General features: G+C 46.9%; 1 protein-coding gene across 2 annotated transcripts in view; it reads right to left on the reverse strand.

The window, feature by feature from the left end:
- Window positions 1-4,595: 4,595 nt before the first annotated feature.
- kank3 (KN motif and ankyrin repeat domains 3) overlaps window positions 4,596-26,872 on the reverse strand; it is a 70,581-nt gene continuing 48,304 nt past the window's right edge. For both annotated transcript variants that reach the window (XM_070859851.1, XM_070859852.1), the window contains 7 exons: window positions 26,028-26,285; window positions 21,144-21,231; window positions 17,819-18,038; window positions 17,098-17,240; window positions 13,347-13,547; window positions 7,768-7,863; window positions 4,596-4,859 (listed from right to left, as the gene is read on the reverse strand). In XM_070859851.1, coding sequence (XP_070715952.1) covers window positions 4,848-4,859; window positions 7,768-7,863; window positions 13,347-13,547; window positions 17,098-17,240; window positions 17,819-18,038; window positions 21,144-21,231; window positions 26,028-26,285 — 1,018 coding nt within the window. In that variant the 3' untranslated portion in view covers window positions 4,596-4,847. The remainder of the gene's footprint in view (window positions 4,860-7,767; window positions 7,864-13,346; window positions 13,548-17,097; window positions 17,241-17,818; window positions 18,039-21,143; window positions 21,232-26,027; window positions 26,286-26,872) is intronic.

Raw genomic sequence — 26,872 nt, forward strand, 5'->3', positions numbered from 1 at the left:
AGTGGAGACAGATCCAAAGTATTTGTTCAGTTGGTCTGCCATTTCTTTGTTCCCCATTATAAATTCACCTGATTCTAACTGCAAAGGACCTATGTTGGTCGTCACTAATCTTTTTCTCTTCACGTATCTTTGGAAGCTTTTGCAGTCAGTTGCAATGTTCCCTGCAAGCTTACTTTCATACTCTCTTTCCCCCCTCCTAATTAGACCCTTTGTCCTCTGCTGAATTCGAAATTTCTCTCAATCCTCAGATTTGCTGCTTTTTCTGGCCAATTTATATGTCTCTTCCTTGGATTTAACACTATCCCTAATTTCCCTTGTTAGTCACGGTTGAGCTATTTTCCCCGTTTTATTTTTACTCCAGACAGGGATGTACAATTGTTGAAGTTCATCCATGTGATCTATAAATGTCTGCCATTATCCCCTGTCAACCCTTTAAGTATCATTTGTCAGTCTAGCCGAGCCAATTCACGTCTCATGCAGCTAAATACACAGCTATTTTACATACATTAAGATGCCATGAACTGGAGATAACCTCAGCTTTTCAAATGTTAGGTGCATTTCTAATCAGGTGTGACTTAGCTGCAAGACATTCCTGCCAAAAACAAGTGGGAGCTTCATTATGATGCAATGAAAAGTGGCCTTTCAAAGAGGTGCTACTAGTTTCAATGATGGGAATAGATTTGAATTACACCCTATAAAATAGATGGCTGGACTGTCTTCTAAACATTCAGACTTTAGAGAGGAACTGTCCAAGTAAGATTACTCTGACAAATACAGTACCAGAATATCACAAGAAATGAACACTACTTCGATTATATGTGTGCCAATGAGTTCGCTCTTGCTGTTTTAAATTTGTGCCAGGGTAACCTCAGGAATCCTATATATGTGCCAGTTTTCTGAATGTGCCCCTAATATAGATTACTGCCGACCAGGAGGAAGTTCCGGGTGCATTGCCCCATGACTTTCTACAAGAAATAGGAGCAGGAGTAGGCCGTACGGCCCCTCGAGCCTGCTCCGCCATTTAATACGATCATGGCTGATCCGTTCATGGACTCGGATCTACTTCCCCGAGAGAGGAGGAGAGTGGAGAGCACCAGTTCCAACTGTCACAGGACGGGAGAGTGGAGAGCACCAGTTCAAACTTATCACAGGACGGGAGAGCGGAGAGCACCAGATCAAACTCACAGGACGGGAGAGTGGAGAGCACCAGTTCAAACTGTCACAGGACGGGAGAGTGGAGAGCACCAGTTCAAACTGTCACAGGACGGGAGGGTGGAGAGCACCAGTTCAAACTGTCACAGGAGCATCCAGTTGTGCCCCGGTAACTGCCCCCAGAGGAAGTTGAGTGTGGGAAATTGCACTCCGCTTCCATTGTCTTCTGCGGTGGGAGCAGGACTTCCACGCTGGGGGCTAAAATTCCTTGCCCTAGAAGGTTACCGCCCCCAAGATGGGAGGAGGAGGAGGCAGAGGGAAGTTGAGGGGAGACTGATGGAGGGGAGAGTGGTGGAGGTGGGGGCGGAGAAACCCAGGGTGGGGGACAGGAAGGGCCACATTGCAGCGAAGGTCTGGGGGGGGCGAAGTGTGTTGGAGTGGCGGGCCTGGGGGCTCTGTGCCTCGGTGCGGGGAGTGTTCAGAGTGGGGTGGACGGGTTGACTGCGCAGATGGCGGTTGGTGGATGTGGTGTGGTTGGCGTCGCGGGGGGGTGGCCGAGGCTGGGGGCTCGACATCCGCGGGTGTTCGGCATTTGGGAAGGATTCTGACGGGTTGGGTGCGGGGGGAGTGTTCCCGGTGTTGGGTGGGTCCGGAGCCAGGGGTGGGGGGGGGCTGTTTGGGGCTCGGATTGGGAGAGACTTCTTCACTCGGGGAGTTGTTGGCCTGTGGGGTTTCCTGCGGAGAGTTGTTGATGCCAGTTCATTGGATGTGTTCGGGAGGGAGTTGGATGTGGTCCTTGTGGCTGGGGGGGGGGGGGGGGGGGGGAGTGCTGGGGAGGATGATCAGCCATGATCTTGAATGGCGGTGCGGGCTCGAAGGGCCGAATGGCCTACTCCTGCACCTATTTTCTATGTTTCCCCGCCCGCATCCCATAACCCATTATTCCCTCATCGGTTAAGAAACTGTCTATATCTGTCTTAAATTTATTCAATATCCCTGCTTCCACAGCTCTCTAAGGCAGAGAATGCCACAGATGTACAACCCCCTGAGAGAAGAAATTCCTCCTCATCTCAGTTTCTTCTAAGATTATGCCCCTTAGTTCTAGTCTCCCCTATCACTGGAAACATCCTCTCTGCATCCACCTTGTCAAGCCCCCTCATACTCTTGTACGTTTCGATAAGATCATCTCTCATTCTTCTGAATTCCAATGAGTAGAGGCTCAACCTCATTTGTCAACCCCATTTCCGGAATCAACCTAGTGAACCTTCTCTGAACTGCCTCCAAAGCAAAGTATATTCTTTCTTAAATATGAAAACTAAAACTACGCAGTATTCTAGGTGTGGCCTCACCATCATCATCATCGGCAGTCCCTCGGAATCGAGGAAGTCTTGCTTCCACTCTTAGCATGAGTTCTTAAGTGGCTGTACAGTCCAATATGAGAACCACACACTCTTGTCACAGATGGGACAAACCGTTGTCGAGGGAAGGGGTGGGTGGGACTGGTTTGCCGCACGCTCTTTCCGCTGCCTGCGCTTGATTTCTGCATTCTCTTGACGAGACTCAAGGTGCTCAGCGCCCTCCCGGATGCACTTCCTCCACTTAGGGCGGTCTTGGGCCAAGGACTCCCAGGTATCAGTGGAGATGTCGTGCTTTATCAGGGAGGCTTTGAGGGTGTCCTTGTAACGTTTCCACTGCCCTCCTTTGGCTCGTTTGCCATGAAGGAGTTCCGAGTAGAGCACTTGCTTTGGGAGGCTTATGTCTGGCATGCAAACTATGTGGCCTACCCAGCAGAGCTGGTCAAGTGTGGTCAGTGCTTCAATGCTGGAGATGTTGGCCTGGATGAGAACGCTAACGTTGGTGCGTCTGTCCTCTCGGGATTTGTAGGATCTTGCGGAGACATCGTTGGTGGTATTTCTCCAGCGACTTGAGGTGTCTACTGTACATGGTCCATGTTTCTGAGCCATACAGGAGGTTGGGTATTACTCCAGCCCTGTAGACCATGAGCTTGGTAGCAATTTTGAGGGCCTGGTCTTCAAATTATTTTCCTCAGGCGGCCAAAGGCTGCACTGGAGACGGTGTTGGATCTCGTCGTCAATCCCTGCTCTTGTTGATAAGAGGTTCCCGAGATAAGGAAAATGGTCCACGTTGTCCAGGGCCACGCCGTGGATCTTGATGACTGGAGGGAAGTGTTGTACGGTGAGGACAGGCTGGTGTGGCCTCACCAATACCCTGTATAACTAGCAAGACTTCCCTGCTTTTATACTCGATCCCCTTTGCAATAAAGGCCAACATTCCATTGGCCTTCCTGATCACTGGCTGTACCTGTATACTAACGTTTTGTGTGTCATGCACCATGACCCCCAGGTTCCACTATACTTTACAATTTTTCTCCTTTTAAATAATAACTTGCTCTTTGATATTTTTTTCTGCCAAAGTGCATAACCTCACACTTTCCAACATTATACGTGCATCTACCAAATTTTTGCCCACTCACTTAGCCTGTCTGTCCTTTTGCAGGTTTATTGTGTCCTCACACATTGCTTTTCCTCCCATCTTTGTATCATCAGCAAACTTGGCTACGTTACACTCAGTCCCTTCATCCACGTCATCAATATAGCTTGTAAATAGTTGGGGTCTCAGCAATGATCCTTGCGGCACCCCACTAGTTACTGTTTGCCAACCCGAGAATGATCCATTTATCCCCACTCTCTGTTTTCTGTTAGTTGGCCAATCCTCTATTCATGCAAATATATTTCCCCCAACCCCATGAACTATATGGAGTACCTGGTGATGTCCAGTCTCAGCAGGTGGCGTTTGAGAAATCAGTATTCTAAAGTTTAAATCCATGCTCCTGGTAATCAGCAACGAGTTCAAGTTCCTGATCCAAACAGATCTCCTTCTGCTTTAGGATTATTCAAGCAGTGGGGCAACAGCATTAAGTATAGCCCTCCAGATTCATAAAACAGGATAAACCAGCAGAGTAGAAGTAGAGCTGGTAATAAGACTCAGCTTCATGGGCTGGATTGCCAGGAGTTGGGCCACAAAAAGTTCCATTGGTTGCAGTTTGGGCATCATTGTTCTGGAGCGCAGACATCGCAGCTGGGGGCGGGGGGGGGGAGGAGATTACAGAGCTGGGGAGAGACAAGGCCATGGAGGGATTTGAAAACAAGGATGTGAATTTTGAAATCGAGGGGTTGCTTAACCGGAAGCCAATGTGAGCACAGGGTGAGCGGGACTTGGTACGAGTTAGGACACGGGCAGCCACGTTTTGGCTCGCCTCTAGTTTATGTAGGGCAGTAATCTGCTTCTGGTCATTCGGCAATGAGTAGAGCACCTGACAGGATTTGTTCAGAGTGTTCACTTTATGCATTGTGATGGCAATATCTGCAGGGACTCCGTCACACAGAGATTTAAAGACAAACACAACTTTAGGTAAGAAGAGAATTCTGACTGCAACAATCACAGGAAGCTGTTTTATGTAAAATACAATTTTTGCTTCACATTAGATTTAAAAAGCATGTCTCGGGACTGACATAGTGACAATGAATGACATTAGTGTAGCAATACATTGCGTATAATCAATTGCCACTCCACACATTACAAAAATAAATTGTACAGGAAGAATACAGCTGGATTGAATGGCGATTGCGGCTCTGAGCTTTGTGTGGTAGGCTGCACGCTGTCACTGCATCAGTCTATGGAGTGCCCTGAAAATAGAAAGTATCTGGATTAAAACACAGCTCACCTGGGCTTCAGACACCGCAGCTTCCCGCAAGCGCATTGTAGCCCTTGTGTAATGTGAGTTAAACAGCAACGATTGAACTGACGCTTGGAGGAGGCTCCAATTAAGAAAGAACTTGTATATAGCGCCATTCACAACCTCAGGACTCTTCAGCCAATAACGTACTTTTGAAGTGTAATGTAGGAAATGCAGAAGCCAAGTTGCACACAGCAAAGTTCCACAAACAGCAACGATATAAATGACGAGATCATCTGTTTTAAGTGTTGGTTGAGGGCTAAATATTGGCCAGGACACCAGGGAGAACGTCCCTGCACTTTGAATAGCGCCATGGGATCTTTTATGTCACCTGATGGGGCTCATCCGAAAGACGACACCTCTGACAGTGTAGCACTCCCTCAGTACTGCACTGGAGTGTCAGCTTGGATTATGTATGCAAGTCTCTGATGTGGTGACTTCAACCCACAGCCTTCTGACTCGTGAGAGTGCTACCAACTGAGCCACAGATAACACCTAACTGCCCAAGGCAGGCTTGACGCTGGTACCTGGGAGTCTTGTATTGTGTAGGGGCACGGTCCTGCTTCATGAATGCTCCACACACTGAAGTACAAAACTTAACACAGAATTCTGAGTGAGGGGAGGCACTGACCACGATGCCCCAGGGGATCCCCCAGGGTGGCCTCCAGGGCTACAGACTGTGTTACTGCCATCCTTTCAACTTCATCCACTTAAGGTACAGCGCGAGCTCGTGCAGGAGGGCGACGGCAGCGAAGAGGATGTCATCAAGGTTCAGGTCGGTGATTGGAGTGTGGGCAGATACAGCAGCAGCAGCAGCAGCAGCAGCAAGGTCGGGCTGCAGGAGCGGCGAGAGAATGTAGAGGGATGTGATTGGGACCTGGGAGAGGGGTGAGGTGAGGGCCCAGGGGCAGCACGGGCCAGCCCACACTGATATGTGTGCACTAGGCCCGTGCAGCAGAGCTGGTCTCCAGTCGTCTTGGGTAATCATTGCCACTGGACCAAGACCTAGCTCTGTCGAGCCCGTGCGGTGGCTGGTGTGCAATGGCCACCACACGTTAAAAAAATCCACGCACAGGCAACTTCCACCCTTCAATATGTAGTTCGGGATCTGGAATATTAGGTCCTTCATTGAAACACCTGTGAACTCATCCCCCTTTCTGGTGTGGAAGCAAGTCATCCTCAATTCGAGGGACTGTATGATGGGACTGCCATCTTGTGGGGGCACACAGAACAACAGCTCTAGTTACCACTTTGTCCATGGGCGATATAAACACAAACCACAAATGCTGGAATTACACAGGAGGTTGTGTCGGATTAGAAGCCACAGCCACTCGGGGGCTACAGTGGTGTAAATGAGACCGGAGAGCAAACTGTGCAGCTGGGGGGATGGTACGAGGAATAGAGAGATCCAATGGGAGGATGGCAAATCTTTAAAAATGAGACCAAAAACATTTAATAGCTTCATGCTGCAGGATGTTATAGCTGGGAACAGATGATTTGACATGTTTGGTATCTGATGTTGTCTTGAGTAGGACACAGTTCAGGTTCTCCCAGTGATTTCCACATATCAACCAGGACTCACGCACAAGTTACACAAGAACATAATCGGAGCAGTAGTGGGCCATTCGGCCCCTCATGCCTGCTCCGCCATTCAACAAAACCGTGGCTGATCTTCCACCTCAACTCCACTTTCTCGCCCGATCCCCATATCCTTTGATTTCCCTAGATTCCAAAAATCTGTATCTCAGCCTTGAATATACTCAACGACTCAGCATCCACAATCCTTTGGGTAGAGAATTTCAAAGATTCACAACCCTCTGAGTGAAGAAATTCCTCCTCATAGCAGTCTTAAATGGCAAAATCCTTATCCTGAGACTATGCCCCCTAGTTCTAGACTCTCCAGCCAGGGGAAACAACCTCTCAGCATCCCCCTCAGAATCTTATATGTTTCAATGAGATCACCCCCTCATTCTTCTAAACTCCAGAGTGTATAGGCCCAATCTACTCAATCTCTCCTCAGAGGACAACCTGATCCCAGGGGTCAATCTAGTGACCCTTTGTTGCACCACCTCGAAGGTAAATATATCCATCCTTAAATAAGGAGACCAAAACTGTGCACCGTGCTCCAGGTGTGGTCTCACCAAGGCCCAGTACAATTGTAGTAAGACTTCCTTACTCTTGCATTCCAACCACCTTGCAATAAAGGCCAACATACCATTTGCCTTCTAGTTGCTTGCTGTACCTGCTGCTAGCTTTCTGTGGACACCTAAATCTCTCTGAACACCAACATTTAATAGTTTGTCTTTATTTTAAAAATATTCTGTTTTTCTATTCTTCCTACCAAAGTGAATGACCTCACATTTCCCAACATTATATTCCATCTGCCACCTTATAGCCCACTCACTTAACCTGTCTATACCCCTTTGCAGGCTCTTTGTGTCCTCACAGCTTACTTTCCCATCTAGCTTTGTATCATCAGTAAACTTGGGTACATTGTGCTCAGTCCCTTCATGTAAATTATTGATATAGATTGTAAATAGCTGAGACCCCAGCACTGACCCTTGTGGCACCCCACTAGTTACAGCCTGCCAACCGGAAAATGACACGTTTATCCCTATTCTCTGTTTCCATCAGTAGGTTGGGTCAAGAATGTGGATTCCTACCTCTGGTAAGCCCTTCACGACCTGCTCAAGGACAGTTTTAGCCTCAGTCAAGGCAAAGCAGACCTCCTCCCGGGGTCACACAATGAGAGGGAAAGGAGCAGACAAAGGTAGAACAATAGCCCACCTAGCCCCCCCGCCCTCCCTCACTCCCACCCCGCTGCTGTGAAGGTTATGAGTAACAATATTTGTACTGACCGGTGACGGTGGCTTGAAGTTCATGTGTGCATAGAGTAAGACAGCAATGTCCTTGTTACTGGCCTGCAGGGCTACAGACAGCGCGTTACTGCCATCCTGTGGGGGTACAGAGAACAACAGCTCTAGTTACCACTTTGTCCATGGGCAATATAAACACAAACCACACATACTGGAAATACATCGCAGGTTCTGTCAGCATTTGCAAGAGAGTAGGGAGCTTAACTTATCAGCTCCAAAGCTTTTCTGAGAATTGGAAATTGAAGATAAATGAAAGGAGGATAAGAGCAGGAAATGAAAGCTAAGGGCCAGGCATGCTTTTAAAAACCACGTTCACAAACTGTTAGTAAATCCATTAATGTTCAGTGACAGCAAACAGCATTCCTGACCCAACATACTGATGAAGAAGGCTTTCAACCTAAATATTAACATGCCCTTCTTCCTTTCAGATGCTGATGGACCCAGTGTGTGTGTTAGTTTTTAACCACTTTCCATATTTCTGCTGCACCCAGTAAATTAAAATAAAATAGCTGCATAGTCCAGGAGGGCTGGGTGTCAATGATAATCTGAAAATCTAAAAATATTGCACAAAACTTGAAATCCCTGTACTTACAAGTGGTGCATGAAAGTGGGGGACTGCAGGGCGATAAAGCCTTCACAAAGGCCGGCAGCATTTTGGGTATAATTGACAGGGGATGAGAATATGAGTAAAGAAGTAAGGATAAATTGGTACAAAATATTGACTGGGCCGCATTAAGGGCAGTGTGTGGAGTTTGGGGCACCTCATTATAGAAAGGATATTAAAGCCAGAGAGAGTGTACAGTGTAGATTCACCAGGGCACCAGGGATAACGACAGTCATGAGAAAAGTTGCGAGAATTTTGGACTATTCCACTGAAGTAAAGAAGGCTAAGGAGAGATTTATGAGACGAAAATTATGAAGGGTTTGGACATTGAATAGGGAAAGTCTATTTCCTCCAGCTGGTTAGGCCAGTGTTACTGTGTGCAGTTTTGGGTGTCAGTGACCATAGGTTATCAATTTAAAATAGTCACTAAGAGTGAGGGGAGAGGTGAGGAGACATTGATTTACACTGAGGATTGCTGGAGCCTGGAGTGCTTTGCCTCAGCGAGTGATTGAGGCAGAAAGCATTGCATCTCATAAGGGAAAATGGGACACAAATGTGAAGTAGAGGAAGATACAGAGCTAAGGGGAGAGAGTGAGGCAATGGATTCGTTTTGGATTGTTCGAACAAAGAGCCAGCACAGACACAAATCGCTTCCTTCTGTGCTGTAAACATCTGCTTTAGGACCACACAATGTATTGCTTATATCGTACCCTTAAAGGGAGACTTAGGAACTTGAGCTTGGGGGGAGGGGTCAGGAACTTGGGCTGGTTGGGGAGGGGGTCAGGAACTTGGGCTGGGGGGGGAGGGGTCAGGAACTTGGGCTGGGGGGGGGAGGGGGTCAGAAACTTGGGCTGGGGGGGAGGGGTCAGGAACTTGGGCTGGGGGGGGAGGGGTCAGGAACTTGGCTGGTGGGAGTAAGGAACTTGGGTTGGGGAGGCATGAACTTGAGCTGGGGGAGGTAAGGAACTTTGGTGGGGGGGGGGGTGGGGGGAGTGGGGCATGAACTTGGGCTGGGAGCTCAATCCTGTCTGGGGTCTGAAGTCAAAATGGTTGGAATTACACCTTGCAAAGTCACTCAGAACTTGGGTGGGGCAGTTCTGATTATACATTCCAGAGAAACGTCAAGGGGACCAATCAGCAATTATGTCATGTGATCATGGAGAGCCTATCAGAGACAATCGAGAGTATTTTGACAGCGCAAATAATGACGTCCTTGTGTTAATGCTTGCAATTGAAGAACGAAAGATGTTAGAGGGTGAGGTTTCTCCGCAGGACCTGACATCATGTTAGGGTATGAGGTGAGGTGAATGTTTGTGGCGGAGGAGCGGCGAGAGATCGTGACGGAGGTGCGGCAAATGAGGGTACGGGGCCCAGGGGCAGCACGGGCCAGCCCACACTGCGATATGTGTGCGCACTAGGTCCGTGCAGCACACTAGGTCTCCAGTCGTCCTGGTTAACCCTTGCACACTGTCAAGCCCGTGTGGTGGCTGATGTTGCAACAGTCATCACATGTTAAAAAAATTCATGCACAGGCATCTTCCACCCCCTCAATTGGAGTTCAGGACTGGAACATCGGGTCCTTCATTGAAACATCTGTGAACTCACGTGGAAGCGAGTCATCCTCGTTCGATGGACCACCTATGATGATGAGGTGAGGTGAGGTATTGTGCTCACGTCAGAATCTATTCATTCACATTGAGTTAAGCAACATCTTCCTGCACCACATCTGAGAACTGGAGCTGGGTCCACTTGCCAAATCTGCCCCGCTGGTGTGTCCTCCGTCTTCCCCCGGGCTGCTGATGATTACCACGGGAATGAGGCACCACTTGCTTTGGGTTGCAGAAAAGTTCAGAGCTTTCTATTTTTGGAAGTTGTATCTCCAATTAGTTACCACCCTGAGTTAAATGAATCTATGAGAGTGCAGATGGCACCTGGTCTGAATGGGCCATCTTCCTTTGGTCTTTATTTAATGCCTCATTCACGACCATAGCTTTTAAAATCAGTTCAGCGACTCCTCAAGCCGGAAGGATTTTGGGAGCAGGCCTGAGGTGCAGTCAGACTCCATGCTTCCGACCTTTAATACCCAGAAGTTTGGAGTGAATGAGCAAATCTACCAACCCAAACAAGAAATAAATGATTCGCATATTTCATATTTCCATTTTTTTTTTTATTTACTTGCCTTTAAAGCTAAAGGCACCAACATTCAGGCGAGATCTTTAACAAAGTTGGGTTACTAAAGACATGTTAGTATCAGCCAAAGGAAACCCGTCAGAGCTCTAAAAACCCAGTTGCTAATTTGCCAATGATTATCAGATTGTTTCACGAATTATATTTAAGAGTTAATACAGTTAATACATAACAGATACTCTATATGTGAGTGGCACTCAAAAGTTGTGTTATACCATCTGCGGAATTAAGTCGGTCTGTCCAGCTACTGGCTCAGTACACACTGTACCCACTTTGGTACTGGAGCATTTACTAATGGACCTTCATGAAAAGCATCTCCAAATTAAGCAGGCCACCAGCAGCTGCAGTACCGCCATGAGCCTGCTGGTGTTCCCAGTGTTCCAGTACAGTGGTTCTCATTCATTCGGTTGAGGAACCCCTTTTCAAATGGATTAGTAATCACGGACCCCCCCTCCCATACTAAAAACTCATTGCACATTTACATTTCTGAATGTAACATTCCTCAGTGTCCTGTGAAAGGGACTTGCATGAAATTTTGGCAGGCTGCCTGTGTCCGATATGGTGACCATTGATGTGATTGGTGATGTGAAATATCATCCCTTCAGCTATAGACCTGCAAGTTCAGCAACATGCCTGTTGAATACTTTGCTGCACCACACCTCGCTGCTCTTCCTGCAGTGGGATTAGGCTCGGTGGCTCCTGTTGGGAACACTGACACTGCTGCAGGTGTAACCCTCCACCACCCGTCCACTCCCTGCGGCGTTACTGAGTGTTGCGGGGTTTTCTCCCTCAGCCTGTGCTGTTTACCTATACTGTCTGCACCAGAATATCACCGAGACGCTGCCTGACGTGCGGCATTTCTGCCATCGGGACAGCGCCAGTAACTGGGACCGCGGCTTTAGTCTCTTCCCTTAGGCAGTCCCCCGGAGTCGAGGATGACTTGCTTCCACACTAAATGAGTTCCAAGGTGACTGATGAGACCAATGCGGGATCTACAGTCTGTGCCACAGGTGGTTGGCCGGACGGGACAGCTGGGTGGGGTGCTTGGTTTATCATACGCTCCTTCCGCTGTTTAGTCCAGCTCCAGTCACAGGCCCAGCTGCCATACTCAGTGATGGAGAGCTGGGCTTGACCATCACTCCAGGACCCTGGACAAGGCCCACATGGCGGCTCCTTTCTACCCTCCCCAGAACCAGACCCACCAATCCAATTGCACTGGTTTGGTTCCAGTGCCCGTTTCCGCTAAAATGCAATTACATAAGTGAAATCTTCCATGAACCACGCAATTGGCAGCATATTCGAACTTAATTAAAATTATTCCATGATGTACTGTATTTAAGAGGTATTTTCACCTGGTGCAGTTTTATTAAACAGCTGAAAATGGGTTTATCACAAAAGTAAGCATTTTTAGTAAGGGTCTCAGTTCTGTGAGTAACCTGTTTTAAAACCACTAAAAATGATTTAAAATAACTATACTGACCCCTTTTATCGTTTCACTGGTGTACACCAGTCAGTTAATTAGTAAAGTAAATATTTTTTGATATGGAAACATTTTAAAATCAGGCGGACTAGCGCCTGTGCACCTGAGATATTGAGCCCAGTTTGAAGAGCTTTCCCGAACCACGCAATCACCAGAAACTCGCAATTTCAACCTGGAGGCACGGCCAGTTTTGTGGGGGTGAATCTTGAACCAGCATAAAAGATCACGGAAAAAACAAGCCTGAGTGTTTCAGGGTGTAATTCCATCACGTTTAAAATGCCCCGATCTTTTACGCTGGTTCGGCCAGCCAGTGTGGTCGCAAATCTGGCAGAAACTCAACCCCCAGCTGTGGTGATGTTGCTGACAGACACAAACATTGGGTGGGAGCGGTGGCAATGAAATCTGCCTGAAGCACACTGAAAATCGGGCGATAGGCGGCCAGAATTTGTTTTAAATCCTACCACCCGCAGGCCGCCAGACTTGATTTTCGAGCGAGCCTGGAAATGGAGGGCCCACTCTGGCCACAGGAGACCGGGAAACACTGCAGGTGGGTTTGATACAAATGGTTGTGGGCTGTGGAGGTACATAAATGTTCCACCTGGTGCCAAATAAATCTTCCCATCCACTGCCAGCTGCTCGGTGCCTCCCCTCCCTCGCTTTAAGCATTGAATTCCAGCGCAGCTTGTGGAGTAATGACAGAATGATACAGCCATTCAGCCCATGGTGCCAGTACTGTCTCTTTGGTAAAACTATCCAATTAGTCCCAGTCCCTGGTATTTCCCTATAGCCATGCAATTTGATCCCCTTGAAGCATTTATCAAATTCCCTTTTGAAAGTTATTATTGTAAATGGCAGTGCGTTCCAGATCATAACTTGTTGATAATTTCCCCCCTCATTTCGCCTCTGACAATTGCCTCAAATCTGTGTCCGCTGGTTACTGACCCTTCCGCCACTGGAAACAGCTTTTTCCTTATTTGCTCTATTAAAACCTCTCAGAATTTTGCACACCTCCGTTACACCTCTCCTCAACCTTCTTTGGTCTGAGGAGAATAACCCTGAAGTCCCTTGTCCTGCTGGATTGCCCACCCCCAGTTAGCGAGCTGCCCCGCCAGGAATCGTTGAGCCCGCCGACAGGATGCAGATGAGGCCCGTCCGTCGCGGCCAATCGAGGAGAGTTGTTTGGTTGTCTATAGAGGGCTTTTCAAGCCAATCACATTTTAGTGTTTCTGTTCCAGGAAACAATAAAGCTCATTTCAACGAATCCGTCCGCTTGCCGCACCTATAACCTACGTTATCGGTCAGCGAGATGTTGCAATCGGGCTGGTCCAGGAGAACTTTCACAATCTCCGCGCGCCCATGCTCACATGCGCACATCAGCGCAGTGGAGCCCTCGTTGTCCTGACTATTGACATCAGCTCCACAGTCAAGCAAGGCTTTCACCATTTCGATACGTCCATGACTGACGGCCAGCATCAAGGCTGTCTGACCCGCCTAGGGGAGAAAGAAAGACATTTTTGAACTTTGTGTTACATGTTTGGGGTTTTACCTCAGTATCTCCCGTGTACTTGGCATCGAGGACCAGGAGGACCCCCTCCCTTTAAACCCAAGTGTATGAGCTTCCCTGCACAATATCTGGCAACGTCACGTTGCCCAGGGATCCAACAGGAAGCACTGTTATTGTATTTAGCTTATTGCACGGGCCACCGACCCACCGTGATCAACTACACTTTGACTCTTTATTTTACCACTTTCCAGTCGGACCATAGCTCAGGCTATGAGCTACAGCACAGGTACCAGGCAGAGCAACAGCAACAGACAATATAGCACGTTATATCATTTACAGAGTTTACCCACATCTGCTCAATCCAAAAACAACACGAAACAATTCAACTTCAGCGGTGGGGAAATACAGGCTGCCTCCATACATGGATGATGGGGAGGGGATGATGTGTGGGGGCCGGCTTGGGGATGTGTGTGGATGATGGGGGAGGGGGGGGGGGACGATGGGTGGGGTGGGGAAGGGGGACATGGATGATGGGGAGAGGATCCGCTGCTGCCTGTTTTAAGCCTTTGCTGAACTTGAATTTCGCCCTTCGACAAACGTTGGAACCTTTCACCAATTCACTGACTGAGACTAGACCTGGATCAGTGTCTGTAAGAGTCACATGAAGTTTTGTTGGAGTCTCCAGCTCCTATCTAGATGACCTCAGAAGAACTGACAAACTATCTGAGATATACTTTCCATCCCTTTGAAGTTCAATCAGGAACAATGTAAATCAGTGATATCTGTGACAATTGTAACTGGCTGTTAGACATCCACAGGATTTTACACATGTAGATGCTTGCTGGCTGGAGGTATATCTATTGCACCCTTTGAAGTTAAAACATGCGCTATAAGGAAAACAAAAGGTTCCTTTCTTTGAAAGCAAGTTTATCGACGTAACACAATAGTGTCCTGATGATTCTTCAGATGCGAAGAATCCACCTATTTGCATGTGTTACCCAGCACTTTACTGTAATGTAACAGAGCCCAGGACAAAGCCAGCAGTCTTTGGTTAGTGCTTTCTAATTGTGTGCAACCAAATAGTGTTTGTGTTGTAACAATGGCTGTGAGGCAACTGTTTGTACAGCAGATTGTAAAACATATTCTCTGCTGCCAGGGGAGAGCAAGGTACCAGTAACTAAAAATCAAAGTGATCAATCACATCACAGCTAGATATTAAAAATAGACTTTCTAATGAGTCGAACTGTGATTGAACTCCTAAGTTCTAATAATTTGTTTCAGGCGCCTGTGTGCATCCTGATCAATGAGAATGGTGAATGGTTCATCTGCAAATACACAATGCGATGACATCACATCGATTTAAAAGAAATTCTTAGGGTGTGTGTGACTGGCGAGGTCGGCAATTATTGCCCATCATTAGTTACCCCTGAGAAGGTGGTGGTGGGCCTCTTTCTTGAACCGCTGCAGTCCGTGTGATGAAGGTGCTCCCACAGCCATGTTCCTGTTAAATTTGGGGGGAGGGGCGAGCACGGCCCCTTCAAAATACCACGCACGCGCAGTGTTTCCCGTTGAAAAGCTGGCTGCGCGGGAGGTCGGGAGCGTTGCGGAGCTACACAGCTCAAAGGTAACATTGTCCCACAGTGCCGCTCGGGAGGGAGTTCTAGCATTTTGACCCAGTGGCAATGAAGGAACCTCGTGTCAGGTCCATGGGATGTCACAAGAAAAAATAAGGTCGGATGTGTCACTACCCTTAGCCCCGCGAGCTCGGAAAGAGCTGCTGAGGGAAACAAGTGGCTGGGACCCCTCTGTGCACCCAGGCACCCTGGCCTTGACTGGAGGGCCATTAACAAGGTTTCAACCCAGCTGCACGGGCAGGTCCAGAACAGCTTGCGGAGGAACTGTAATTCAATTAGAATTGGAGATAGAGGGGGGTTTGGACTGGCTGAGAATGGATTACTCGGCCTCCCAACCTCCCACTGTGCAGCTGCAATGACAAAGAATCACAGATGGTCTTTTAGATGAATTAGGTGCCAATAATCTCATGACGATAGCACCCAAGAGACGGGTTGACCCCGATTTAATCAATCGGAATGTGTTGAAATACTCTTGCTTTGACGGAGCCACAAGAACAGGAGGAATGATTGAGCTCTTCAGTGGCTCGATTTTATGAAGGCTGCACCCACTGAACTACTCCACTCAATGTTCAAATCTGTGCACATAAAGCCACACAATCAGCTAGTGCAGTGTCCAATCTTTCCTCAGGAACTACAGTTCACATTTAAATCCTGAAGAATGCAGTCCCCACACAGGTTTAGAGGACACTTTTATTACCCTGGATTAAGAATTACACGAGAGACCAGGGGCTGGGGGCCACGAGAGACCAGGGGCTGTGCTCATACATCACGAGTACCCTACACCCAAATATCACAGGGCTCACTCTACTGTGTGTGTGACTGAATATATTTGTGCATCGGATTACATATATACGTGTATACATTCTCGTGTGTATACATGCAGGTTTGTATGTACATGAGAGTATATGTCAGTTAGAGTGTATGCATGAATTCTACACGGATGTATAAGCTTGTGCGCGTAGGCTAGTTTGTGAATTTTGATCTACACACTTGTTATATTGGATTGTGTTAGGAGGAGACGCAAAGATTTACAAAGAAACAAGACTTTCATCTCATCATTTACCCAACACAAGTGACTTAAAATTCGAACACGGAATGCTCTGGGCACAGAATATAAGAGACAGCTAGGACACAAATTCTTAAACATATTAATGGGCTAGAAATTCAGTTCTCAGCCATAATTGTATTTTTTCGTCAAAATTAGGGTTATGGCAACACTATGGCTATGAGGCAGTAAATTCAAGCTTCAATTTGCGCAGCGGTAAAAATCAGCATTGCACGAGGATTCGTGGCGCAAACCGCGATCCTCACCAACTTTACTCTGAGGCCGATACCACTGCGAGTTGGACCGAGGGAGGGGGGGAGAAACACCTAAAAATAAATTGCAAAAAACAAAAAAATTTTTTTTTTTTTTTTTAAATCACAAAACACTTAACTAGCAAATCACTGCAAAAGAATTAAAAAATAAAAACTTTAACTTACCTTTTTTGCAGGTCTTCATACTTACTGCTGATCCAAGGGCTACAATGCAGCTTTTTCCTTCGTGTTTTTTTTCGTCCTAAATAATACGGGTGCGCTTAGAGCCAAATTTTTGGCGAAAGCGATATTGCGAGTCTTGCACAGCGGCGCTCCTCTCTCCAGCGGTATTTGAAAAGCGCCAGCGCAAGACTTCTCCGAATTTCCTGGTTCACCATTTATCGCTAAAAACGGTGAAATATTGCTAAAAAACCGGTTGCAAGGTCGGTGAATTTTTAACCCAAGAATTGAATAAAGAGGGAACGAACTGCATAACCTTACCATCGAGTTTAGATTACTTTTATGGAAACAGTTACTGTTTTAATCTTTGAGTTAGTTTCATGCGTATTACTTGGTGCAAATGTTAACTTCCACCTTTTATATTCACCTGACTGGCCTTGGCATTGACATTTCCCAAACTAAACAACTGCCTCACAACGTTCATCTCAGCATCGGTCTCCATGGCAGCCAGTGCGGCGAGCATGATAGCAGTGTAACCCGCCTTGTTCTGCCAGTCAACGTTACAGACACCTGCAAAATAAAAGAATGAGTCGTTAGAGTGTCTTAACAAATGAAAGACTATGGACACCGCACAACTAACCACAACAACTGCAAGAATACCCACTGGCACTGCGAGAATACCCAGCGGCACTGCGAGAATACCCAGCGGCACTGCGAGAATACCCAGCGGCACTGCGAGAATACCCAGCGGCACTGCGAGAATACCCAGCGGCACATCAATGGACCCTATTGTAGCCAGGCATCAATCAATTTAGCTGCAATTGTAAATGGAGTATCTGAAGCGGTGCCAATGGTGTGTGGCAGGTATTTCACCACTGCAGGCAGAGGGGGATTGTATAAAGTTAATGAGCAAGGTGCTCACTCGTCAGCTACCAAGTCATGTGTTGACCCCTCAGTGTGCAGGTGCCTGCTCATAAAACACACATTTGTTAGTTCTGTTTATAACTTATTAATATATCAACAACATTATAATGTTCAGGGGAGAGATACATCGGGGAATGTTTTAAATGCCAGCTGGGAACATCGTTGCTGCCCCCCCCCCCCCCCTCACCCCATGCGGCCCCCACCCGCAGGCCAGAGGGTTTTACCAGTGTCCAGCAGAAGTTTGACAATCTGGAAGTTGGAGTGAGAGACGCAGTAGTGCAGGGCCGTGTTGCCATTTCCATCAGACAGGTTGACAACGTGCTTCAGGATTGATGGTGACATCTCTGCAAAGCCCATCAGATAGTCAGCCACGCTCTGGGGAGAGGCTGACTTCTGGCTGGAGACTCTGAACCACTCCTGCTGGATCGCATTCAAACTGGACATCTGCAAACACACAACACGAGCAGTCAGCGAGCTCCCAGGACTATTGCTGCTGACATTCAGCCATCTGACTCGCCTGCTCCCACCCAAAGCAAATCAGCCGGCCGGGAGCTGGAGCCAACTGGCCACAGATCCCTGCCTCCTCTCCAAATGAACCCACCCTAAATATAGTATCAGATACAGCCTGTGTCAGCCCACAGCAACTAACAACCCCAGTCCAAACTGCTTGCATTAATCGTCACTACATTTCAGCAGCTCGAAAACAGCAGGTGGGGGGGTTGGGGAGGATCGACCTCCAGGTTTAACTCGGGCATCTTTCCATGTCTGTGCGCAAACTCCTGCGGAGAGGCGGGGGTACTGCTTCCAATGTTTAAATCAGGCAATTTCAACAAGATTTTCACCGGGATTTAAATTTAACGTGACATGCACATCTTTCCCGGGCTTCCTGAAACTCGCCATTGAAACGGAGGTGAGGAGGCCATTCATTGGGCACATTCAAAGCCCCGCAAACGGACATCAACAAATACTCAGTGCTCATAGCGGCTTTCTTACCACTCACTGGGAAAGGGTTTGTTGAGAGTACTTGTGTTGAGAAGTTAATTTCTGCATTTTGGAGGTATTGAGGCTCAAGATCAGGAGAGAGAGAAGAGCAGAGAGAGAGGGGAGCAGTGAGAGAGAAAGAGGGAGAGAGACAAGAGCAAAGAGAGGGAGGAGCGGCAGAGGGGGAAGCAGAGAGAGAGAGAGGCGGGGCAGCAGAGGAGTCAAAGTCACAGGAGACACTATCAGTGTAACAGGGTGTACAGGCAGAGGCTCAGCTTTCATGACCTCTCAGAAGAGCAGTGCTTCCGGAGGCGGAGGTTGTAGCGTCAGGCGGTGGCAGACATCTGCGGCCTCCTAGAACAAGACCTGCTGCCTGCTGGACCTAGTGCCCACACGTTACTAGTGGCTGTGAAAGTGAGCACCATCCTCAACTTTTCTGCCTCCGGATCCTTCCAGGGCACCACCAGATGTTGGTAAAGCTGGGCGTAGCCTTTGAGCATCCTGAATCCTTCTGATCCAACTGCTGTCTCTATGCAACACCTCCAAGTTCCATCTTTGAATTGGGCCTTTAAATAGTCCAATTGAGATTGCATCACGTAGGCATGCATCACGCCTGCTGATGTACATTGGGGACGGAAACCCGGAAGTGAAATGATAATTAGGTATCCGTGTTGAAATCGGACATTCAGATGCACCAAAAGATCGCCCCCACTCCTCACAGCTCAGAACCTGCCTCTGGGTCATTAGCAGGGTCTGTGCCTCTGGCAGCACAACAAAGAGCATCTTGTGTCGGAGATTGAGCTGTACTGCAGTCTCTGGTGCTGAGCTTTCCGATAATGTGTTAAGAATGAAAGCCTATGGCTGGAACCAGCGGCAACTCCGGCAGAGAGACGGTAGGTTGGAACCCTCCATTTGGTCTCCATCTGAACCGCTGAGAGAGAGAGGGAGGGAGAGAGGAGCCCTCAGGTGCGAGGTGGAAAAGAGACAAAAGACTTGCATTTCTACAGTGTAATGTAGCTAAATTTGCTGATGAAACAAAGATGGGTGGGAAAGCAAGTTGTGAGGAGGACGCAAAGAATCTGCAAAGGGATATAGACAGGCCAAGCGAGTGGGTAAACATATGGCAGATGGAGTATAATGTGGGAAAGTGTGAGGTTCTCCACTTTGGTAGGAAAAATAAAAAAGCAAATTATTATTTTAATGGGGAGAGATTACAACATGCTGCGGTATATAGGGACCTGGGGGTCCTTGTACATGAAACACAAAAGGTTAGCATGCAGGTACAGCAAGTAATTAGGAAGGCAAATGGAATGTTGGCCTTTATTGCAAGGGGGATGGAGTATAAAAGTAGGGAAGTCCTGCTACAACTGTACAGGGCATTGGTAAGGCCACACCTGGAGTACTGTGTACAGTTTTGGTCTCCTTATTTAAGGAAGGATATACTTGCATTGGAGGCAGTTCAGAGAAGGTCATGAGATTGATTCCTGAGATGAAGGGGTTGTCATATGAAGAAAGGTTGAGCAGGTTGGGCCGATACTCGTTGGAGTTTAGAAGATTGAGAGGTGATCTTATTGAAGATCAAGGGGTATGGAGAGAAAGCAGGAAAGGGGTACTGAGGGAATGATCAGCCATGATCTTATTGAGTGGTGGTGCAGGCTCAAAGGGCCGAATGGCCTACTCCTGCACCTATTTTCTATGTTTCTATGAAATGTCGAAGATTTTGAGGTGGCTCGACAGGGTAGATGCAGAGAGGATGTTTCCCCTCATGGGGGAATCGAGAACTAGAGGTCAGAATAAGGGATTACCCATTTAAAATGGAAATGAGGAAGAATTTCTTCTGAGAGCTGTGGAGACTGGGTCATTGAATATACTTAAGGTGGAAATAGACAGATTTTTGAATGATAAGTGAGTCAATGGTTATGGGGAATGGGCAGGGAAATGAAGTTGAGGCCAGGATCACATCAGCCATGATCTTATTGAATGACGGAGCAGGCTCGAGGGGCTAAATGGCCTACTCCTGCTCCTATTTCTTATGTTCATATAGCGCCTTTCACAACATCAGGATGTTAATCAAGTACTTTTTGAAGCGTAAGCACTGTTGTAATGTAGGAAATGTGGCAGCCAATTTGCATACAGCAAGGCCCCACAAACAGCAATGAGATAATTACCCGATAATCTGTTTTAGTGATGTTGGTTGAGGGATAAATATTGTACAGGATACCGGGGAGAACTCACCTGCTGTTTGAAATTGTGCCATGGGATCTTTTATGTCCACTTGAGATGTCAGACGGAACTGCGGTTTAACCTCTCATCGGAAAGACAGCACCTCCAACAGTGCAGCGCTCCCTCAGTACTGCACTGGAGTGCCAGCCTAGATTTTGTACTCAAGTCTCCAGAGTGGAACTTGAACCCACAACCTTCTGACTTTGAGGCAAGAGTGCCACCCACTGAGTCACAGCTGACGCGACGATCCTGACACAAACCTCTACCCCCGCCTCTCCATGACATCACACGCTGCCATTGACACTACAAATTACATCACACTAACGGCACTTGGGGGACACTCACCACGTCCTTGCTCTTCACCGGGTTGGGGTCATTGAAATGATTCTTCAGGATCAGACAGACTTCCCGCATCTTTAGACTCAGCTCAAACCTGCAGGAAAACAACCAGCAGGAGACTCAGGACAGAGAACAAACCACAGCAACCTCCAACACGCTCGGGGGAGAAGCGTTTAATGGCGCACAGGATATATTGTAGCTTATAAACCACGACCTAATCACATCTTAAAATCCTTGGTTTTATAAATAGAGGCACAGAGTGCAAAAGCAAAGGAATCAGGCTAAACATTCATAAGAACACTAGCTCAGCCCAGCTGGAATATTGTGGCCAATTCTGGGTGCCTGATTTTAGAAAGGACATCAAGGCCTTGGAGAGGGTGCAGAGACGATCTACTCGAATGGTACCAGGGATGAAAGACTTCAGTCACCTGCAGAGACTGGAGAAACCGGGGCTATTCTCCTCAGAGCAGAGAAGGTTACGGGATATTTGATGGAGGTGTTCAAAATCATGAAGGGTTCTGATAGAGTAAATAAGGAGAAACTGTTTCCAGTGGCAGAAGGGGCCAGAGGACACAGATTCAAGGTGATTGATAAAAGAACCGAGGGTGACATTAGGAAAAACGGTTTTTAGGCAGTGAGTTGTTATGATCTGGAATGCACTGCCTGAAAGATTGGTGGAAGCAGATTCAATTATAACTTTCAAAAGGGAATTAGATAAATACTTGAAGGAAAAAAATTTGCAAGGCTATGGAGAAAGCGGGGAATAGGACAAATTGAATAGCTCTATTAAACAGCCAGCATAGTCCTTCATTACGGGATCATTCTATGATTCTATAAGAACATTTTATAAACTATGAAAATTTCTATGAATATTACTTTAAAATAAATATATAAGGAAGAATATGCATTTTATTGATATTTTCCATGTACTGGTATGAGGGAGATTCTTTACACAGGATAGGGAGAGGTGGCTGGGAGGAGTGAGAGGGGGGTGATAGGGAGGGAGGCGGCTGGGGGAAGGTGATAGGGAGAGAGGTGGGTGGGGAGGGGAGGTGAGGGAGAGAGGAGGCTGGGGGGTTGGGGTGATCGGTGAGTGGGGAAGGGGGTTGATAGGGTGGGAGAGGGTGATAAGGAGAGAGGTGAGTGGGGGAGGGGGGCTGATAGAGAGAGAGGTGGGTGGGGGGGGGGTGATAGGGAGAGAGGTGGCTAGGGGAGGGGGGGGGGAAGAGAGGTGAGTGGGGGAGGGGGGCTGATGGGGAGAGAGGTGGATGGGGGAGGGTGGGTGATAGGGAGAGAGGTGGGTGGGGGAGGGTGATAGGGAGAGAGGTGGCTAGGGGAGGGGGGGGAAAGAGAGGTGAGTGGGGGAGGGGGGCTGATGGGGAGAGAGGTGGATGGGGGAGGGTGGGTGATAGGGAGAGAGGTGAGTGGAGAAGGGGCGATAATAGGGAGAGAGGTGGCTGGGGGAGGGTGATAGGGAGAGAGGTGGGTGGGGGAGGGTGATAGGGAGAGAGGTGGAGGGGAGTGGCTAGTGGGGGGTGATAGGGAAATAGGTGGCTGGGGGGAGAGGGGGTGATAGGGAGAGAGGTGAGGGAAGGGGGGTGATAGGGAGAGAAGTGGGTGGTAGGGTTCGCCCTTACTGGGAGGGACTGTATTTTGGGCAAAAGAAACCTTTCTGTGTGGAATGGGGGAGTAGTTTGGTTTGGAGACTTAAACACAGCGATGGGTTCCACATGTGTCAGACACCCAGCTCACCAAAGCAATTGTCATGGCAATGGCAGGTTTGTGGTGTGAGTAATGTAGGTCCCGGCTGAATGACAACAGATGGCGCATTGATTGTGTCCGAGGATGAGCCAGCTGTGCTCGTTCAGTATTGAGTTCTGGATTTAAATCAGAAACTGGACACAACGCCAGGAATGTTTAATATCAGGGTCAGTCTAAGATATTTAGACATCTATAACATAACCTTAAAATTGTAAATGTGGGAAATATAAAAAGGCAGAATATTTGTGTAATCGCACAAGGTCTGCTCGGTCAGGACCCGGCTTGTGGTTTAAGTGCAGCCAATTCAGATCCAAACAGAATGAAGAGAAACAAGTTCAGACCATCGGGAACAGTCTAATGCAGGTCCAAATGGCAGCAGTGGATTTCAGCGAGATGAGTTGTTCTGGTTTACTATGGTTGAGTGTAACTGTGGATATGGAATCAGTGCACCAGCCAACAGGGGCAGCAAGTCCCTGATCTCAGGAAGGAAATGATGTGTTGGAGACAAATTAAAGAAACAATTTCTCCAAACCAGGAAACAGGAGTGTGCGGAGATAAGGAGAGGTCTACCCCACAAACAAGCCACGCGCCAATTAGTGAATTAACAACAAAACTGCACACAGCGCCAGGAATGTTCTTAGGCAACTAAATTTTATTAAAAGGACAAGTGATAAAACAATAAATGCAAGAAAGAAAAGTAAAAAAATAAGCTCTAAGAAACTGAACAGCAAGGATCCAAACACAAGGAGGCCCAGTTATCAATGTCTCCAACACACAGCAACGGCAGGTATGCTCCATTTATGATCTCATTCCTAAAAATAAAGGCAGGCCATAGACTTGCACAATAACCTGCGGCAAAGGTATAATTCCACAGCCACACACAGCACAGCTGGAGAATGAGCAGCATGGGACTCTGTCACTGCCACAGGGGTGCACATCAGGAAGAATTTGGGAGCTGTAGATTGATTCTATCTTACTCTTGTCACTCTGCAGCAAATATTAAAAGGATGGTTTTAGTGATCTTTCAAGTCTTTCCCAAGCGTGGTAAAATTATGGTTCAGTTGTACCCACATTTTTTTTTAATGTATTTGTTCATGGGTAGTGGGCATCGCCAGCAAGGCCAGCATTTATTGCCCATTCCTAATTGCCCTTGAGAAGGTGGTGATGATCTACTAGGGTAGTTAAGAGCCAACCACATTGCTGTGGGTCTGGAGTCACATATAGGTCAGACTGGGAAAGGACGGCAGATTTCTTTTCCTAAAGGATATTAGTGAACCAGATGGTTTATTTTTATAACAAAATGGTAGCTTTATGGATACCATTACTGATATCTTTTTTAAATTCTAGATTTATTTAATTAACTGAATTTAAATTCCCCAGCTGCCGTGGTGAGATTTGAATTCTTGTCTCCAGATTATTTGTCCAGGTCTCTGGATTATTAGTCTAGTAACATAACCACGATTGTCCCATTCCCTTATTTATTACAGTCTTCACCTGCTCCAACTACATGGCAGCAGTCAATGTGGCAAGGTGCTAATTTCAGGCGATTAACTTCACTGTCTGGTTAGTTGGAGCTGGGCTGTAGTAAAGTGATAAATTTTGTTGTACGAGGACTCCTGGGATTAATACTAATGATTATTAGGGCTCCCAAAGTGATTTAACAGTTTAATTCTGATTGATCAATTTCTCAAGATTATGAAGTGTGTTTATTGGGTGAATTAATGTGCGTGGGTTGATTGGGCAATGTTAAGTGAGTGTTGATTGGGCGATGTTAAATGAGTGTTGATTGGGCGATGTTAAGTGTGTGTTGATTGGGAGATGTTAAGTGAGTGTTGATTGGGCGATGTTAAGTGTGTGTTGATTGGGAGATGTTAAGTGAGTGTTGATTGGGCGATGTTAAGTGAGTGTTGATTGGGCAATGTTAAGTGAGTGTTAATTGAGTGATAAGTGAGTGTTGATTGGCCGATGTTAAGTGTGGGTGTGTTTATGTGTCGACACTCTGAATTCTCCCTGAATCTGTCTCCATGTGACCATGTGGTGCTTTTTCTTCATTGTGAATTGCTCGTAACCCACAATGGCTATTAGTTTCCAACTACTTCACTCATGCATATTCTAGCTACTCCTTCACACCAGTTTCTTGCTGCTGCCCTGTTGGCACTGGCATGATTACTAGCTACCCCAATAGTTTGGTTTCCAGTTTTTAGCTGCCCCACTACCAAGGGAACCATCTACCTCACTGGCACGGTTTCTAGTTAACCCGCTTGCACGGTTTCTAGTTAACCCGCTTGCACGGTTTCTAGTTAACCTGCGGACACTATTAACAGATCCGCTGTATATTTCCAGCATTTCCTGCCTTTCTTTCTGTTCTCCGGCAGCAGATGCTTTTGCTGCTCTTTTACTTGACTTGTTGCAACGGTGCTCTTTCCTGTTTTGCTGCACATTCCTGATTCCAGTCTCACGTTAGTCTAATTTTATCAGTTTCTTTTGTGCCTTCGATGTTGGAGTTAGAGGCTCCACATGGATTTACACATTTTTTTCTGCAATGCGGATGGTTGGTGACGATTGTCCTGCATCCAACACAGCAAACATTCAAAATACAAAGAGGAAATGAGTGCTTGAGATCTCTTCAACAAATATCAGAGTCAAATTAAACAATCAGACAGAATGGGGCGGATTATAAGACAATATTTACTAGCTGAAGACATAAGAGGCTAACATTTCTTCTTTTAGTGTAATTACCACTGGAATGGCTATTGGTGAGTTTTGAACAGACTGGAAATGGGGCATTTACACTCAATTTTCTACTGTCAGCTTATTCATCAGCTTAGAGTATATGCTATGGCGGAGTAGTCTGCTCAGCTCAACTCAAATTGAACTTTGACCTTTTGAAATCTGAACAGTTCAGCCACTCACTGCGTTAACCAGCTAAGCATTGGGAAGCAGTTGCGACATGTTCAAACTAAAATTCTAAATGTATTCATGTTTTTATAATATCATTTATAAATAAATATTTCCCTTTCCCCAAGCCACAAAAAAGGATGTAATATAAAATTCACCAATTTTGTTGCATTGGACAAAAGCCAATCATTTTGATGATTTACGTATTAGAGCAAATTAATAAATTCTCACTTTTCCTTGACTTCCTCTTCATCGATTCTCTCCTCTTCTCTCCTCTGTTTACTGTGCTCAAACATTTCCTCTTCCACCTTAACCCTGTGTGGTTCGGCACATTCGCAGTGGTCGCTGTCACTGTCATTCAGGTTTGCAACGCCATCTTCATCTGAGCTGTCACTGCAATTTCCCAACTCACTTTCCGAGCTGTCTCCAACCACCTTGTCAGAGGAGCTCTCCTCGCCACTTGATTCCTCGCTCGAAGTTGTCTCGTATCTGTAATTTTAAATGCAACAATGTTTCTATTGTAATCAAGAGACATCACAGCCCCTCAAATGTCACATCCTAATGTAATTCGCGCAGTCCCAGAAATCATTTGCAGTCAAAAATCATAGGATCATAACAAATCACAGAACGAGAACAGGCCCTTTGGCCCATCGAACTTGCTCCAGCCTGCTCTGCTCAATAAACACTTCCTGATGCCCAAAGGTAATCCAGCAAAATTGCAGAATGTTCCTTCATGTCCACTGTTCAGCCTTGGTCTGTCACTGTACACTTAGAATTAGTAAATTTATACAAAGTCCCATTAGCCCCTTTCATTTTTCAGTGACATGCTGACCTGTGATCAAACCTCAACTATGCAACAAGAGAGAAGGAGAAAAAAAGTTTCACACATAATCACTGGGCAGTGTTCATGTCCAAGTCAAATGGTCTGTGTGCACCACAGATAAGGCATTAAATGGAACAGCAAATGGCCAAATTCTCAAGCTGACTAATCAGATTTCTGGACTAGTGGTTACAAACCATCCATGAGGCAGGCTGGCGAAGTGGCACCAGCTTTGGTATCAAGTGTTGCACAACCT

The sequence above is a fragment of the Pristiophorus japonicus genome, chromosome 18 (assembly GCF_044704955.1).
Source record: "Pristiophorus japonicus isolate sPriJap1 chromosome 18, sPriJap1.hap1, whole genome shotgun sequence".
NCBI lineage: Eukaryota > Metazoa > Chordata > Chondrichthyes > Pristiophoridae > Pristiophorus > Pristiophorus japonicus.